Source organism: Drosophila nasuta, chromosome 2L (assembly GCF_023558535.2).
Source record: "Drosophila nasuta strain 15112-1781.00 chromosome 2L, ASM2355853v1, whole genome shotgun sequence".
Lineage (NCBI taxonomy): Eukaryota > Metazoa > Arthropoda > Insecta > Diptera > Drosophilidae > Drosophila > Drosophila nasuta.
The window spans coordinates 9,532,721-9,546,597 of NC_083455.1; the positions used below are offsets into that span (position 1 = coordinate 9,532,721).

Sequence of the window (13,877 nt, forward strand, 5' to 3'; positions counted from 1 at the left end):
TATACTTGGACTTTTTTAAAGAGATTATAAGCTATAACTCTAACGATTCCATCTACAAAGTTTTAGACGACTAAATTATTATCCTTTTGCATAATTTTTCTCAATTTATAAATTTCTTTGCAGCTCTTATTTATTTTCTGTTTGTACTTTCTTTCTGAATCCTTCTCCTTTCTTTAATTTGTTTAACTTAATAGTATGCCTTATTAAAATTAACACTATATGTTGTTTTCTATATTACTAAACTATGTATAACCTAGGGAACATAGGAGGAGGCTGGAGGATGGCACAACATGGCACCTTCAAAATTTCTTGTGTAGATTCATCTGATTTTTATTATAATCGCATGCCAGTCGTCGAGTTACAATAATATTTGAAAGATTTCAGGCACAATCTTAAGAAGCGTTAAAAATAGACATCTTTACAATATTTAAATGAGAATATGCAGACATTAAAAGTTCTGTTTGAATATTTAAAAAAAGTGCTTCTTCCACTGTCTAATGCCATTTCCCCTCATCCGACATTTCCATGCCGGATTAGGTGCAGCCCATTAGCTCGCAAAATGTCACGCTTTGCGCAGTCGTCGACTTCGACGGATGGCAATAAAACGCAGCGCTCGACGGGACATGGCCAACAGTTGGAGACGACACTTCGACAAGATGTGGTCGCTATCGCTATTGCCATTTGTGCTCTGGCTGCTCTGTTGCTCCTTTCTCGCTAGCGAGAGCAGCATGATGGGCCAGGAAGCCTGGCTACGTCCCGGCTGTCACAAAGTGGGCAACACCCGGAAGATTTCCATACCGAATTGTGTGGAATTTACAATTACAACTAATGCTTGTCGCGGCTTCTGTGAATCGTATGCGGTGCCATCGATTCCCTCCGCTGTCTCGGGACTGTTTCGTCCACCCAAGCCGGTGGTATCAGTGGGTCAGTGCTGCAACATGATGAAGTCCGAAGAGGTAAGGACTAGGTCTAGATATCTCCGATGATCTCTTTTTGATTCTGTACTCCTCTTGTAGATTCAACGTCGTGTGCTTTGCATGGAGGGAGTGCGCAATGTGACCTTCAAGAGCGCCATTTCCTGCAGCTGCTATCACTGCAAAAAGGATTAGAATAATTATTATCTGTTCCATGTTAATTCAATTTAAAGTTCTTATGCCTGAGCCACTTTAATGTAGTATCGTTAAATAAAAATATCGACAAATTGGATTTCGAAAATCATTCCTTGACTTCCTTCTTGCAATCAGATGCCGCCTTTGCAGCACAATATCCGCCAGCTTCCAATATCAATTGTCCCATGTCGGCCAGTGCCAACTCGATGGCTTTGGCGTAGTCCAAGGCGCTAATATGCGGCTTGAGATTCCACGAAGAGATGGCCAAAATGATGTCGTTCTCGCGAGGATTGTAACAGCAGCCATAACCCTCCGAGGTGTGGGGCCCAAAGGCCATGAAGCCATCGTGCGACGTCGCAATCTGTGCGCTGAGCACACGAAATTGCGTCGACTTCAAATAGCCGAGGGAGCAAAAGAATTCGGGCAACGGCATGGCATTTTCCCTTGCCATCTGCATTAAGCCGAAGAGATGGCGATCCACGGCGTGTCCTCGCATTGCCAACTTGGTTTGCGTCTGATGGCCATCGACGGCAGCTCTTAACGCCATCAAACGTTGCTTCAGCGAGGCGTTCTTCGATGTCATGGCCGTGACAAAAGCCAGAGACTTCATGGAAGTGGATCGAATGGTTTCAGTGCGTCCGTACTTAAAGATGCGCAAGTGCGCGGACTCGTATTGTGCCGGCAGCTCATTATGCAGGCGATAGAAAGCTAGTTGCAGTGCCATCTGGATGAAGCTGTCCGGGGATAATCCCTGCGATTTAATCAGACACTTGCCGTAGCAGGGAAACTTGAAGACCTCCATCTCCAGACGATTGCTGATCTTATTGATGCTGCTTCTTGCCGCACCCAGCCAGAGATCAATGCCTTGATCCAGCTCCATAAAGTGCAGTTGATGAGGTTGCTCGACTAATCCAATGATGTCGTCATCATTGCCGTACTCTGGATTAGTGCTGAAAGCAAGATGAACAATTTACCTTATTCTATTCATACTTCCTAGATAATTTGCACTCACATATTGCTCTGCACGTAGTTCATGATGCTCACCACTGGCTGCGGATCAGCCGGCGCATGCTCCATGCAGATCCCGGCCGTGCCATTGGGATTCACAATCAGTTGTATGGTCTTGTCCATCCAACGATTGGCGCTGTTGCTGTTAAGGCCCCCGCCATGCAGCAACTGCTTAGCGACTAATGTACGCTCCTGTCCCTTGGATGGCAACTGCACCATCTCATCCATCGAGACCGTGAAGAGCGCCTCCTCGATGCACTCCACCACATTGGCATTGTGCTCTTGGCTGCACAGTGCTCCATATGCATCTGCCCAGTTGTCGCGCGTGTCGTGGGTGAGCAGGCCTATCTCTGGCCCCATCGCTTGATTGCCTTGCACAATGCCAAGCAGCCGATTGCGCAGTTCGTTGATATTAAGTATACGTTCATCAGCCGTGTAAACGGGCAACTTATGGAACTAAAGGAAACACGCAAAATGTAGTTAAGGAATGTAATATAAATTGCATTTTAATAAAGTTAAGCAAGTAAGAAAGCTACAGTCGAGTGTGCTCGTTACCCGTTACCTATTTTGAGTAAAAGCAAGACATTTAAGACACGGTATTTAAGAATAATGTAATATAATAATATAATAATACACCAAAAACTAATCTCATACTATCTCCAAAATACGTATTTAGTATATATATCTCTATATCTCTATCTTTTATAGTTTCTAAGAATTAGATGCTTATACGGCCGGACAGACAGACAGACGGACATGGTTATATCGTCTCGACTGTTGACGCTGATCAAGAACATACGTACTTTATGGGGTCGGAGATGCCACCTTGTGACTGTTACATGCAGTTCTTAGTTATAATACCCTTCTGCCCTATGGGTAGCGTGTATAATTAAAATATAATCGTAAAACCCTTACATTATTTTGGTGTATCACAATCACATAGTCGGAGTTGCATTGCTCAAGCGTATCAGAGGACTTTTGTGGCTTTCGCACCGTGCCAAACACATTGTGAAACTGACTGTTGTCCAGATCGTATTCATCCATCTTGTGCACCGGGATAAGATCATGCTCCAGCAAATATTTAAATTCGCACATTCCATAGATAGCTTGAGCCGTAAAGTGCGTAAAATCGATGACATTGCGAAAATCCTGCTTGGGAAAAGTCATGCAAGGACTCGAGAAGACTGTGAGTGGTCCACGATGTCGCAGATAATTGGACGTGATCCAACGGTCAGCCAACCAATTAATCTCCTGTTGCCCTGCAGCCTCCAGCAACTGCTGCAGTTCATAGCCTTTGTTATGAAGGAACTCCATGGCCAGTCGCTGCTGTTTAATAAAGCCTTCCTTCGTGAAGAAGGGTCGAATGCTAAGCAAGTAAAGCGCCATTGTCTGCTTGAGCGGCATCACGGGATACGGCAGTAAATTGCAAGGCACCTGCTTCATGGTGATGGCTACTTTGGGCAGCATTTTGACCGCGAGCAAGGTGTTGTGACATTGCTTGACATCATCAAGGGAATTGGGAACAATCTCCAGTTGTTCGCTGGGACAGACGGCGACTGTGATGTTGCTAGAAGGTTTCCTAAACGCTTGTTGCACTTGTAATTGGGTCATCTCTGGCTGTATTTGCTGGTCTGGAGCTGATTGCGAAACTGGCGCAGGATATGGCTCGAATTGTTCTGTCCATGTCTTGAAATAATTGACAATGCGACCAACTAGACGAGTATTCTTCTTGGCAAGCAACTTGTCACGGGACGTTTCATGACACTTATTTTTCTTACTATAATAACGTCCATTTCTATGACACTACAATTGGATATTGGACTAAAATTAATGTCAGACCAGCATATCAAATCACTTACATTGGTTACGATACTTTGGCTAACATATGCAGCACGCATTTCTAGAAATTTAGTTACAAATCCAAATACAAAAAAAGGGTAGCTTCAGTTTAGAAATGAAATAAATATTGGTAACTAGATCTGAGCATTAATTATAAATTAAAACTGAAACAATAAAATATAACTTTTTTTTTTGGGTATTTCGATCTATTATATCATAATCACTGGCAAATGTTGAATCTCTTTTATTACAATTATTAAGCAGCCACTACAACTTGGACTTGGGTTTGTTGGTTTGCTCGAGCACACTTTGCATGTCCAGGAAGGCTTCCTCCAGCGCCTTGGCAAACTTGTCGGGATCGGTGTCTTGATTGTAACGCCAGCATGTGATGGCCACGATAATGTCATCATCGCGAGGATTGTAGCAAGAGGCATAGCCATCATCAGTAGCTGGACCGTAACCCATAAAGGCGTCGTATAAGGTTGCCACCTGCGATGTGGACACGCGGAAGTGCATAGACTTGGTGTAGCCAGGCGAGGAATAGAATTCCGGCACTGGCAAGTTGTTCTCCAGTGCCATCAACTTGAGGCCCAGTAGATGACGATCCACGCCGATGCCCTGCAGCGCATTTTTCGCATATTGCTGATGTGCCACGACTGCCTGACGCAAAACGCCGGCCTTCTCCTGCAGCGATGCACTTGAACTGGTCATCGCTTTGCAGAAGGCCAGCGATTCATTTGAGCAAGAACGAATAGTTTCTGTACGTCCATTCTCGAAGATGCGCAAGTGCGCTGATTCATATTGGGCAGCTGGCACCTTGTGAATTCTGCAATAACAATTAAAAATTTGATTTATTTGATAAGAAATAGGCAGCAACTAGATTTACTTGTAGAAGGCCAGCTGCAATGCCATTTGCACAAAGCTGTCGGGTCCCAGCTTTTGCTTTTTGATGTAATTCTTGCCGTAGCACGGGAACTTCAACACATTGCACTGCAAATCGTTGACGAGCTTGTCAATGTTGCGATTTGCATAGAAAAGCCATTGGCCAACACAATCATTAAGCGGAGCAAAGCTGAGTTTTTGTGGTCCACACTCAACATTTGTGGAGCCGCAGCTGCCAAAGTCGGCGTCCTCAGCCCTGGAAAACAAAAATTAGTATATCTGAAACGTATATGATTCCATCTCTATCCTTACATCTTCTTCACCACATAATCCATCATCATGGCAATGGGTTGACCCTCGGCTGGCGAGTGTTCGTAGGTGAAGCCAACGTTGCCATTGGGATTGACAACCAGCTGAATAGTCTTATCCATCCAACGATTTCCACTATTCACTCTACTGCCATTGCCATGTATCAGGCCAAGAATCAATTGATTAGTCTCTTGGCCAGGCTTAAGATCGATGCATTCGTCCATCGAGACGGTGAATAGAGCACCTTGAATGGTCTTAATAGTTGCTGCATTCTCAGGATTCTTCACAAGTTGTTCATAGGCCTCGGCCCAATTGTCACGTGAATCTGTGGTTAGAACGCCATAGGGTACACCAACATTACTCTCCGCATCCCTGATCTCCTCCAGCTGCTTGGCCAGTGTGGCAGAAGTTAACAGATTACCCTCACTATCGTACAATGACAATTTATAAAACTGTAAAAAAGAAAAAGAAAAGAATATAGACTTTACTTTAAGATTATCTTCTCTGGAACTTACGTGATTCTTGTAGATGACAACAACATAGTTGGAACTGGGATTGTAAACGATACGATCGGTGCCCCGGATCGGTATACGACATGTACCAAACACTTTTCCAAATTGACTATTGTCCAGTTCATTTTTACCCATCTTGACAATGGGTATCTCCCCAGCATCCACAATTCCTTTGAATTCACCAAGCCCATATATCACCTGGGCCGTGTACTTAACATATTCACGCATATCCTTGAATTGCTGATACGGAAATGTCATGCCAGGACTAACATAAACTGTCACAGGATCACGATACTTCAGATACGCATTGGTTAACCAGCGATGTGCCAACCAGTTCTTCTCACATTTGCCCACCTCCTCGAGCAGGCTCTGCAACTTTTCGCCTTCATTCTCTTCGAATTTCTGTGTGATCTTCTTCTGCTTTTCAAACTCCGAGGGTGTCAACAGCGGTTGAGCTGTGAGCAGGAAACGCTGCAGCGTTTCATTTAACGGCAGCACCGGATATGTCAATAACTTTTGCTTGGTGGATGCCTCGGGTCCGTCGCCGCCATCGGTGCTCTTGCTTCTGTAGCTGGCTGGTTGAAGCTTGACAAGCACATTGGGCGTTTGATTGCTAATCGAAAGTTTGGTCTGTAATAAAAATAGTAACTTAAAAAACGAGTTTATAAGAATTAAACTCAGCAGCTCACCAAATTCCAAAAGACCTTGTTGCTGTTGCTTAGCAGTCGCATTTCAGAGCTGGGAGTTTGAATTGTTCTCTCAACTGGGGCACTGCAAATCAAAGACATGTAATATTAATCCAAAGGTTGGACAACACAATGCGTATGTGTGTTTGTGGGTCTGTGTGTATTGTACAATAGTTCACCTTTGATATGCGTGCATAATCGTTAAGGATTGCGATAAGCAGTGCGTTAAGATTAACGCTGGCGTTGGCAACGTCGACGCAGGCAACGACGGCAGCGGCAAAGCAAAGTAAACAAACAAACAAACTGCTGGCAATTTTACCCAAAATGGTTATCAATTTGTCCACGTAGACAATACTGCAGTTTTTCAGTCTCCAGTTTTGAGATATCACCAAGCCCACGACCGGTTTCGATTTAACCGACTTTCAAACTGTTTTTCTTGCTGCCGCTGCACAACCGTTGTTGCCGTCGCAGTCGCTAAAATGCCACTTGTTGGTGTTGGTTTGGTTATCGCTGCCGTCACCCGGCATCGACTTGGCATCGGTTTGACGGCATCGGTATCGAAAGTGAGAGGAAACGAGAGGCGTGTTTTGCGAATTTCTATTGTTTTGGTATCGCGGGTCCAAAGTCTATGCATATCTTTGCTTACCCTGCGACACTATTGTAGCTTGGCAGCTGGATTTCCCTTAGGTGTTCTTATAAGCCCTTAATTTATTATGAATTTCTCAAAATGTATTTAATTTAAACATAGTTGCCAAACAAATGATGACACAACCAATATTTTTTTTATAACTTTATAAAGCATTCAATTTTTATGGCATACATTGATATTTTTGTAGTAAAATAGTGTTATTATTCATTTATATTCATTCATTTATTGATGTATTATTATTTCTTTAATTTTTTGGAAGAAATTCTGACTTAGTTTCTTAAAACAAAAGCTTTTCTGTTGAAAGCTTTTAACTTGACACCTGTGGCATGGTGTGACCATATTCAACATTCCTGAAATATACATTTTGTTGCTTATATACTTAAATAGAGAAACGCCGATAATTACCAGCTGTTTACATTTCCATAGAGGTTTCGATAAGTTTTGAAAACGCGTGTAAGAGGCGCGCTAATTTAAGCAGTTTGTTAGTATGTCAAGAAATGTAGTAGAGGTATAGTAATATACATAACTCTAATATTATAGTGATCGAATTAAAATTAGATTTGATATTTGTCAAATTAAAATGATCGATTTGATTGACTGTCGCTTAAACTATGTGCGTAGAGTCAAAATCGATAAATTATGTCCCATCCATTCTTAAATATGGCGTCTGGCAACGCTTTTCATTCGCTGTTGGCCTTTAATTAATAAAATGTACCTCTTCCATTCGTTTACTTAAATTCATTTACAAATTCAATTGTCGAGGTATAAAGTATGTACAGATTTAATAATAACCGTTCCTCGAGGCCTAGATTGCATAATGGACGAAATAGCCACGATAACTCATATGCCATGTGTTCACATGGTGATGCTAGTGGTAACTTGCAGGAAGATTGGCATGCACCGCCTTCCGTTACCCCAAATGTGGCAAAGACGCAATGGGAAGCTGAAGCCGCACAGACACTGTTGTCATCAGAGCTAATCACTTCCAATTCGGATGTGGATAATAACAATGCCAGCTTGGTACTTGCAGCAAAAGATTATAAAGAGCGCACAGATGAAACTGAGCTGAGTGTTGAATCCCAAATGCAGAACTTTATGCTATGCGTAGAATCGCATGCTGCAATTCCCGAATATGCGTTGGTAAGTTGCCTTTATTATCGATGAAGCCTTTATTATACATTCTCTTGTTTCTTTGAAATACCTCGGATTAAATAACATAGAGCTAACTTAGAATTAATTATCCCTTTCTTCTGCCATTTAAATCTCTTTTAAATGAATCGCAACATGGAAAATCAAATGTTAGATAATTGTAAAAGACTCTTCTAACATCCATTTCGCAGTCAGAGGAAGTGTTCAATGTAGACAAGCCGTTGGAAGCTGTTCGCCTGGGTGCTGAATTGCCATCTAAAACGCTCTCACAAGCGCACACAGTTGGCAATAAATTGTTACTAACTATTACTGAGGTGAGCGTGTAAATTCGTCGTCTCTATTTTTGTGACCAATTGCACTTCCGACACAGGTTTATAGCCCGTTTCAGTTCTGGTTTCAAGAGGCTGAAGATGCGGTCATGCTGAGACAGATGTCCTATGAGATGTAGTAAGAGATTAAACTGTAAGCGGAAACAGTCCAAGCCAATGATGATTTCCCTTTGCTATTGCAGCAATTTGTATAATGATCCTCATGGATTGTCCTGGAATCTGGCGTTATACTTTGTAAAACCTGGCTACATTTGCGCTGCCTATCACGAATGTATATGGAAGCGTGCTCGCATAATTAACGTGTTGTCCACCAACGAGGTGACCGTCTATTGTGTGGACTATGGTCAGTGTGCTCAGTTGACGACGAAGCAGCTTAACTTTTTGCACAAGAGATTTATGGAGCAACCAGCGATTTCGATGCGTGGCACCCTGACAGATGTGTATCCCTTGGACTATCATTGGTCGGCGAATGCGACATTACACTTTAAGCGACTGGTGCGTCAACGTGATCTTTATGCCATTATTAAAGATACTGATTTGGAGGAACGTATTCTCTTTGTTAATATATTTGAGAAATCGGACTTTCAGCACAGCATCAGTGAGCAGTTGATCAGTGCTCGCTTAGCCGGCTTTAGTCGAAATTATAGCGATGAGACGATCAAAGCACACAACGGACGACGTGTTCGCTATATACGCGAGCGTCTGCCCAGGTGAGAAGCTTTGGGTTAGCAGTAACAAAATATAATACATAACCAAGTGTTCTTATAGCTTTGACATGCTGGAGCAGCAATTGTTTGTCGCTGACTCTGATAAGTATGAGGAGATGTTCGATAATATCGTTTATAATTCACAATTTTATAAGCATTTCGTGGCACCCAAATTTACCAATCCCTTTCGTTATAAGCTCGAGGAAGCGCTGGCCAACTGGTTGGAGAAATTCAAGCGCAGGAAGGAGTTGGAAATGAGTTCGATTTCATAAACGTATTTACGGATAATAAATATATTATATATCAAGTAAATATATAATATATTAAGAACTGAAAAACATTTTTGTTTTTTTTTATTTTTATTAATTTTATTTTGCACATTAAATGCTAAAATTACTTGTTCTAGGGCTAAGATATATGTTGTATAATTTGTGTAGGGCGAACACGATTTGAGTTAGCCCATAAATTCTGCTTCAATACAAAAATCACAGCAATTCTTAGCATAGTAGAATAATAGTTTCTGATCATGAACTACAATTGTTGTGCAAATTTCTTATTAAGTTCTCTGTCTCACTTCATCATAATTTGCTTTAATTCATATTTAAATTCAAATTATATTCGGCACCTCATGGAGGTGACTTTGATAACTTAAATAATAAGGCGAACGAAACTTACAAACTGCTTAAACTTGATATATAAATAAATCCATTCAAATGTTAGAGTTAGTGTTTTTTTTTGTTTTCTTCTTTTTGTTAAGTCAGGGTTAATTAATTAGTGTTGTTTGCTATGTACAGAGGAGAGGATAAATGTGTGTGCAAGTATGTTTCTGTTTCTGTTTGTGTTTTGTTTTTCTTTTCTTTAGCGGGGACAACTAAAATCCGGTTAAATGTTTTCATCATTTTTTGATTTTTAAAGCTATCACAGTAATAAAAGCAGCACATGGCTTTCATATTATTTACACTATTATATATAAAATGCTATATAAAACCAACCGAACTAGCATACTACATAGAAAGCACTTGCAAATATGCACATACTACACCATCATCAACATCTTCTTCATTATGGATACCGACAACCTATTCTAAAATGGTAAACTGGTGCATTGACTGACTTAATTCTAAACGTGCTCCAACGGTCTCTGATCTGCTCTCTGTCGATCTGTCCCGCCAAATCGCTCGGGATGTGCGTAGGGCATCCAACTACTGCTATTGCTGCCCTTCTCTCGGTCTGACATCGCATTCACATGAGAGCTGGAACTGTTCGCCGATGGAGATGCCGAAGCAAAGCCGCTGCTGGCCAAACTAACGCCCAGCTGAAGAGAAAAAGAAAGCAAATAGATTAATACACACATTAATTAACATATCGATGCTATCAAATAGGCATAGAGTATGTAAATCCCAAAGCAAAGAATCTGCACACGCGTGAGATTTAAAAGCTTTAGCCCCATAAAACGAGTTTCGAGTGTCCCCAGTTCGCTGGTTGCCTGTTGCCAGTTGCCAGTGCGCTCGATTGCTGATTGCCTCCAAAACTTAATGAATTTCATTTAACGCGCTCGTAAATTTGACCATAAACACCACCAACAACAACAACATCGACGTAATGAATGCTCGTATCACTTGGAGACACGTTAGACAGCTTGGCGTCGATTTCCTTACACTTGCCGGCATTAGATCAAGCGTTTGAAATGCTTCGCCCCCAATCGTTTGGTGACGTAACGTCAGATATATATGATGGCAGCTTGCCTTACCTGTTGCTTCGATCCTCCACCCGCGGCTGCAGTGCACTGCTCCACATCCAAATCGTTGTCATCGTAGCAACCTATGCAGATGTCATCCACATCATCATCATCGTCCCCAGCTTCGACTTCAATGCACGAACTAGACGTGTTCGAGTTGCGACTCAGCGTCACAGTATCGCTCTCATTTCCCTCATCGCTGCTGCTGCTGCCGCTGTCCGAGAGCGCTGGCTCAAGTTCCAAGGCGTAAGCGGACTGACGACGTTCCTGGTAGGCTTCATCTCCAGTGCTGTCTCGGATAATAACATGCTTCTTGCCACTACCAGGCATATCGTCAAGCAGTTTCAGTTCACATGGACTGTAAACTTGATTGCCAGCGACAATGTTGACTCCGCTGCCCGTGAGATTCTGCAGAAGATTGGCGCGGGCATATTTGCCATCCGAGATTGTGGCCTGGCGCGTAAAGCTGGACATGTGCAGCGTGGCCCGTGTGATGGCATAGACCAGCAGGCAGACGCCCAAAATCAAAGGTCCCCAGAAGCCAATGGGATCGACCAACGGCAAGATGTTCAAATAGAAACTGAAGCGTGTATCTAGTGCATCGGGCAGCTTGGGCATCATCTAAAGCACGAAGTGGGGGAGTTAAGTTTATGCTAGTTTAATGACTTGTTTCACTTACAATTTCGAACCAGAGCATGGGCGCTGTCAGGTGACTAAACGGGGCAACGGAGGCATAATTGCGCATATCCTTGAAGTGCATGTTGATTTGCACTTTTACAGAGAGCGAGAGCGGCAAACCGGATTCCTAAAATACACGAAAATATGCAATTAATTTATGAACTATGCGGTAGCTGATAGTAAGGCCTTTGTTTTGTTGTTACCGCCCAAGTTCGACACCATTTCAGCATGCACTTGGCCTAATTTTATTTAATTGTGTATTGTGTGGCTTAAATATAGGCCTGATTGTTATTGTGGCTAGTTGTCCTTAAGCTATCTTTTGATGTTGTTGCACCAATTTCGTGCATTTCGTGAAACTCGAAATACTTGGGATGAAATTGCTGCAATTCCACTTGTATGATTGATTTAACGTTCGCATGGCTAATTGTTGTAATTGCTTTTGCTCAGATTTAATTAAACGGGCAGTTTGCTAGTGCTGAAAAATGACCCAAAAACTATTTGTGTGGCGATTGTGGGCGATATTCAGGAAATATCGTTAATCGATTATACTTGTTACACTTTACATTTTTCAGTCAGTTGCTTTTTTTTGGAATTGTAAAATAACAACAGCTGCAATTAAATGGAAAGTCGCAACGGAAGCACTTAGAATTGAAGCTGAGATTTATGCATGCCAATAAAAATGTTGTTAGCTAATCTGGCTCGCGCACTTAAAATTCATATCGATTTCCGGCTACTTGTAAATAGTATATTCTATTTAATTTTATTTATATTGCCTTAAAGAAAAACAGTTTTGATCGTGACTAGTCCGCATTTTACGGTTAACTTAATTAGCCGGAAATGTAAATATTGCGCAAAACTTAAGCCGATATCAAATTAAATAGTGTGCAATTAGCTTTCACGCGATCTCAAACAAGTGTTCAAATGGAAGGTAATCTCAATTTTTCAACAGGGTGACAGCAACAGTCGCTGACAGCAACAGCAACAGCAACAACATAATGACTTATTGCCTGATTTAATCGAAGATTTTTTGAACGAGTTAATTGTAACACTTTAATGTGCATTTTTAATTCAATATACTGCCTACAATTTTGTGCGTTTAGTTAAATGTTTTACAGATGACGCTGCTGCTGCTGTTGTTGTCTGCGATGATTGACAATTGAAAGTTGCCGCTATTAATGCGACATTAATAACAAGAGCAGCAACAAGGTGATGTTTTTGTTTATATGTATGTTTTTGAGGAATAACGCATCCAAGGCTATACATACCGGTTGAATGACAAATGCCGTTGAGTGCTTTGCAGGATCAGGCTCCATGCCGGTAACATTCTCCACCAGGCCAACGTCACCATTCATAAAGTGCGGATAGCTTAGCGAGATGGGGAAGCCATAATAGCAGTCTGTGACGTCAATTAAGCCAACTGGCTGGCAGTCACCTGAATGCAGCAGATGATGAGAAACATTAGTGAGCAACAATCGAGAAGCGAGAATCGACAATCGATAAGGTTAAAGTAGCGGAAAAACTTGAGCGATCGATAGCGAAATGAATGAACTTGTCATGCTACGCCCCCTTTTAAGGCAATCATCAGATGTCGTAGTTAATAGCGTGCTACGAGCTGGCAACGCGTAGTTTATCGTCGAATTAATACTTTCGTTTAAAGTATAAACGCACAGCAAAACAGGTAGCAATATCTTAAAAGTGTGGGGACTGACTTGGAAATACGCGTAAAGCACATTCAAAAATCTCTTATTTAAAATGATGAACTTGGTCATTTCAGCTAATTATATTTCATGGCATTACCCAAAATACATTCATTGGTAAACTCTTTGCGTAATTGTCCTACGAACATCTCATTCATTCTCATTTTCATGTTGAAAGTAGAGGGGCTACCCTTAAACTGTATGCGTCGGCCGGGTATGAAAAGTGCTTTGTTCCAACACGCGACATACTTTGGTTTACATCTGCGTCACAGCTCTATGGAATATTTTGTAAAATATTCTATGGACTCCCAACTCAATTTACAAATTTTACAAATTGTATTTAATATGAAGTAGTCAGCGGGCATCGTTAAGAAAACAAAACAAGAAATTGTTGTGCTTTGTACTTGGGCAATTAAATGAACTGACATCGACCGTAAAGATTGAGACTTAGGTCGCTCGATGTCGTGGGTAAGTAAAACAGCAATAAAGGCTGCAGAAATGTTTTTATATTTCTTTTTAATTATCCAGTTAATTAAAACGGAATGACTGTAAGCATTTTATAGGCTGAATTAACGAGCCTAACTG

The 13,877-nt window shown here is 41.6% G+C and overlaps 5 protein-coding genes across 11 annotated transcripts in view; 2 read left to right on the forward strand and 3 right to left on the reverse strand.

Moving 5' to 3' along the window:
- Nucleotides 1–584: 584 nt before the first annotated feature.
- LOC132788860 (thyrostimulin alpha-2 subunit) lies at nt 585–1,109 on the forward strand. The gene is made up of 2 exons (XM_060796513.1): nt 585–956; nt 1,017–1,109. Exons 1-2 carry the CDS (start codon nt 594–596, stop codon nt 1,107–1,109), a joined length of 456 nt encoding a protein of 151 aa, XP_060652496.1. The 5' UTR covers nt 585–593.
- On the reverse strand, nt 958–4,088 carry LOC132788835 (carnitine O-acetyltransferase-like). 2 transcript variants are annotated; one of them, XR_009632663.1, is made up of 5 exons: nt 3,977–4,088; nt 3,033–3,920; nt 2,122–2,573; nt 1,157–2,059; nt 958–1,093 (listed from the first exon to the last, which is right to left on the reverse strand). XR_009632663.1 is itself a non-coding variant. In XM_060796469.1 (4 exons), exons 1-4 carry the CDS (start codon nt 4,013–4,015, stop codon nt 1,216–1,218), a joined length of 2,223 nt encoding a protein of 740 aa, XP_060652452.1. In that variant the 5' UTR covers nt 4,016–4,088; the 3' UTR covers nt 1,114–1,215. The 2 variants fall into 2 exon arrangements, 1 of the variants encoding a protein (XP_060652452.1); XM_060796469.1 differs by lacking the exon at nt 958–1,093 and having other exon boundaries at nt 1,114–2,059.
- Nucleotides 4,089–4,187: 99 nt separating this feature from the next.
- Nucleotides 4,188–7,221, reverse strand: LOC132788846 (carnitine O-acetyltransferase-like). 3 transcript variants are annotated; one of them, XM_060796490.1, is made up of 6 exons: nt 6,992–7,221; nt 6,349–6,430; nt 5,663–6,289; nt 5,151–5,599; nt 4,843–5,094; nt 4,188–4,782 (listed from the first exon to the last, which is right to left on the reverse strand). In XM_060796490.1, the coding sequence occupies exons 2-6, from the start codon at nt 6,388–6,390 to the stop codon at nt 4,224–4,226; spliced, it is 1,929 nt and encodes a 642-aa protein (XP_060652473.1). In that variant the 5' UTR covers nt 6,391–6,430; nt 6,992–7,221; the 3' UTR covers nt 4,188–4,223. The 3 variants fall into 3 exon arrangements, with proteins under 3 accessions (XP_060652473.1, XP_060652464.1, XP_060652483.1); XM_060796481.1 differs by lacking the exon at nt 6,992–7,221 and adding an exon at nt 6,525–6,923; XM_060796500.1 differs by lacking the exon at nt 6,992–7,221 and adding an exon at nt 6,665–6,922.
- A 443-nt stretch (nt 7,222–7,664) lies between these two features.
- Nucleotides 7,665–9,478, forward strand: LOC132791996 (tudor domain-containing protein 6-like). The gene is made up of 5 exons (XM_060801182.1): nt 7,665–8,134; nt 8,335–8,457; nt 8,514–8,590; nt 8,655–9,182; nt 9,241–9,478. Exons 1-5 carry the CDS (start codon nt 7,766–7,768, stop codon nt 9,449–9,451), a joined length of 1,308 nt encoding a protein of 435 aa, XP_060657165.1. The 5' UTR covers nt 7,665–7,765; the 3' UTR covers nt 9,452–9,478.
- A 73-nt stretch (nt 9,479–9,551) lies between these two features.
- LOC132791971 (scavenger receptor class B member 1) overlaps nt 9,552–13,877 on the reverse strand; it is a 33,662-nt gene continuing 29,336 nt past the window's right edge. For 3 of the 4 annotated variants that reach the window (XM_060801163.1, XM_060801147.1, XM_060801155.1), the window contains exons 7-10: nt 12,861–13,027; nt 11,597–11,722; nt 10,930–11,538; nt 9,552–10,494 (exon numbers count right to left, since the gene is read on the reverse strand). In XM_060801163.1, coding sequence (XP_060657146.1) covers nt 10,300–10,494; nt 10,930–11,538; nt 11,597–11,722; nt 12,861–13,027 — 1,097 coding nt within the window. In that variant the 3' untranslated portion in view covers nt 9,552–10,299. Of the gene's footprint in view, nt 10,495–10,929; nt 11,539–11,596; nt 11,723–12,860; nt 13,028–13,877 lie in introns of those variants that run through there. The other variant, XM_060801171.1, reaches the window with a different exon arrangement.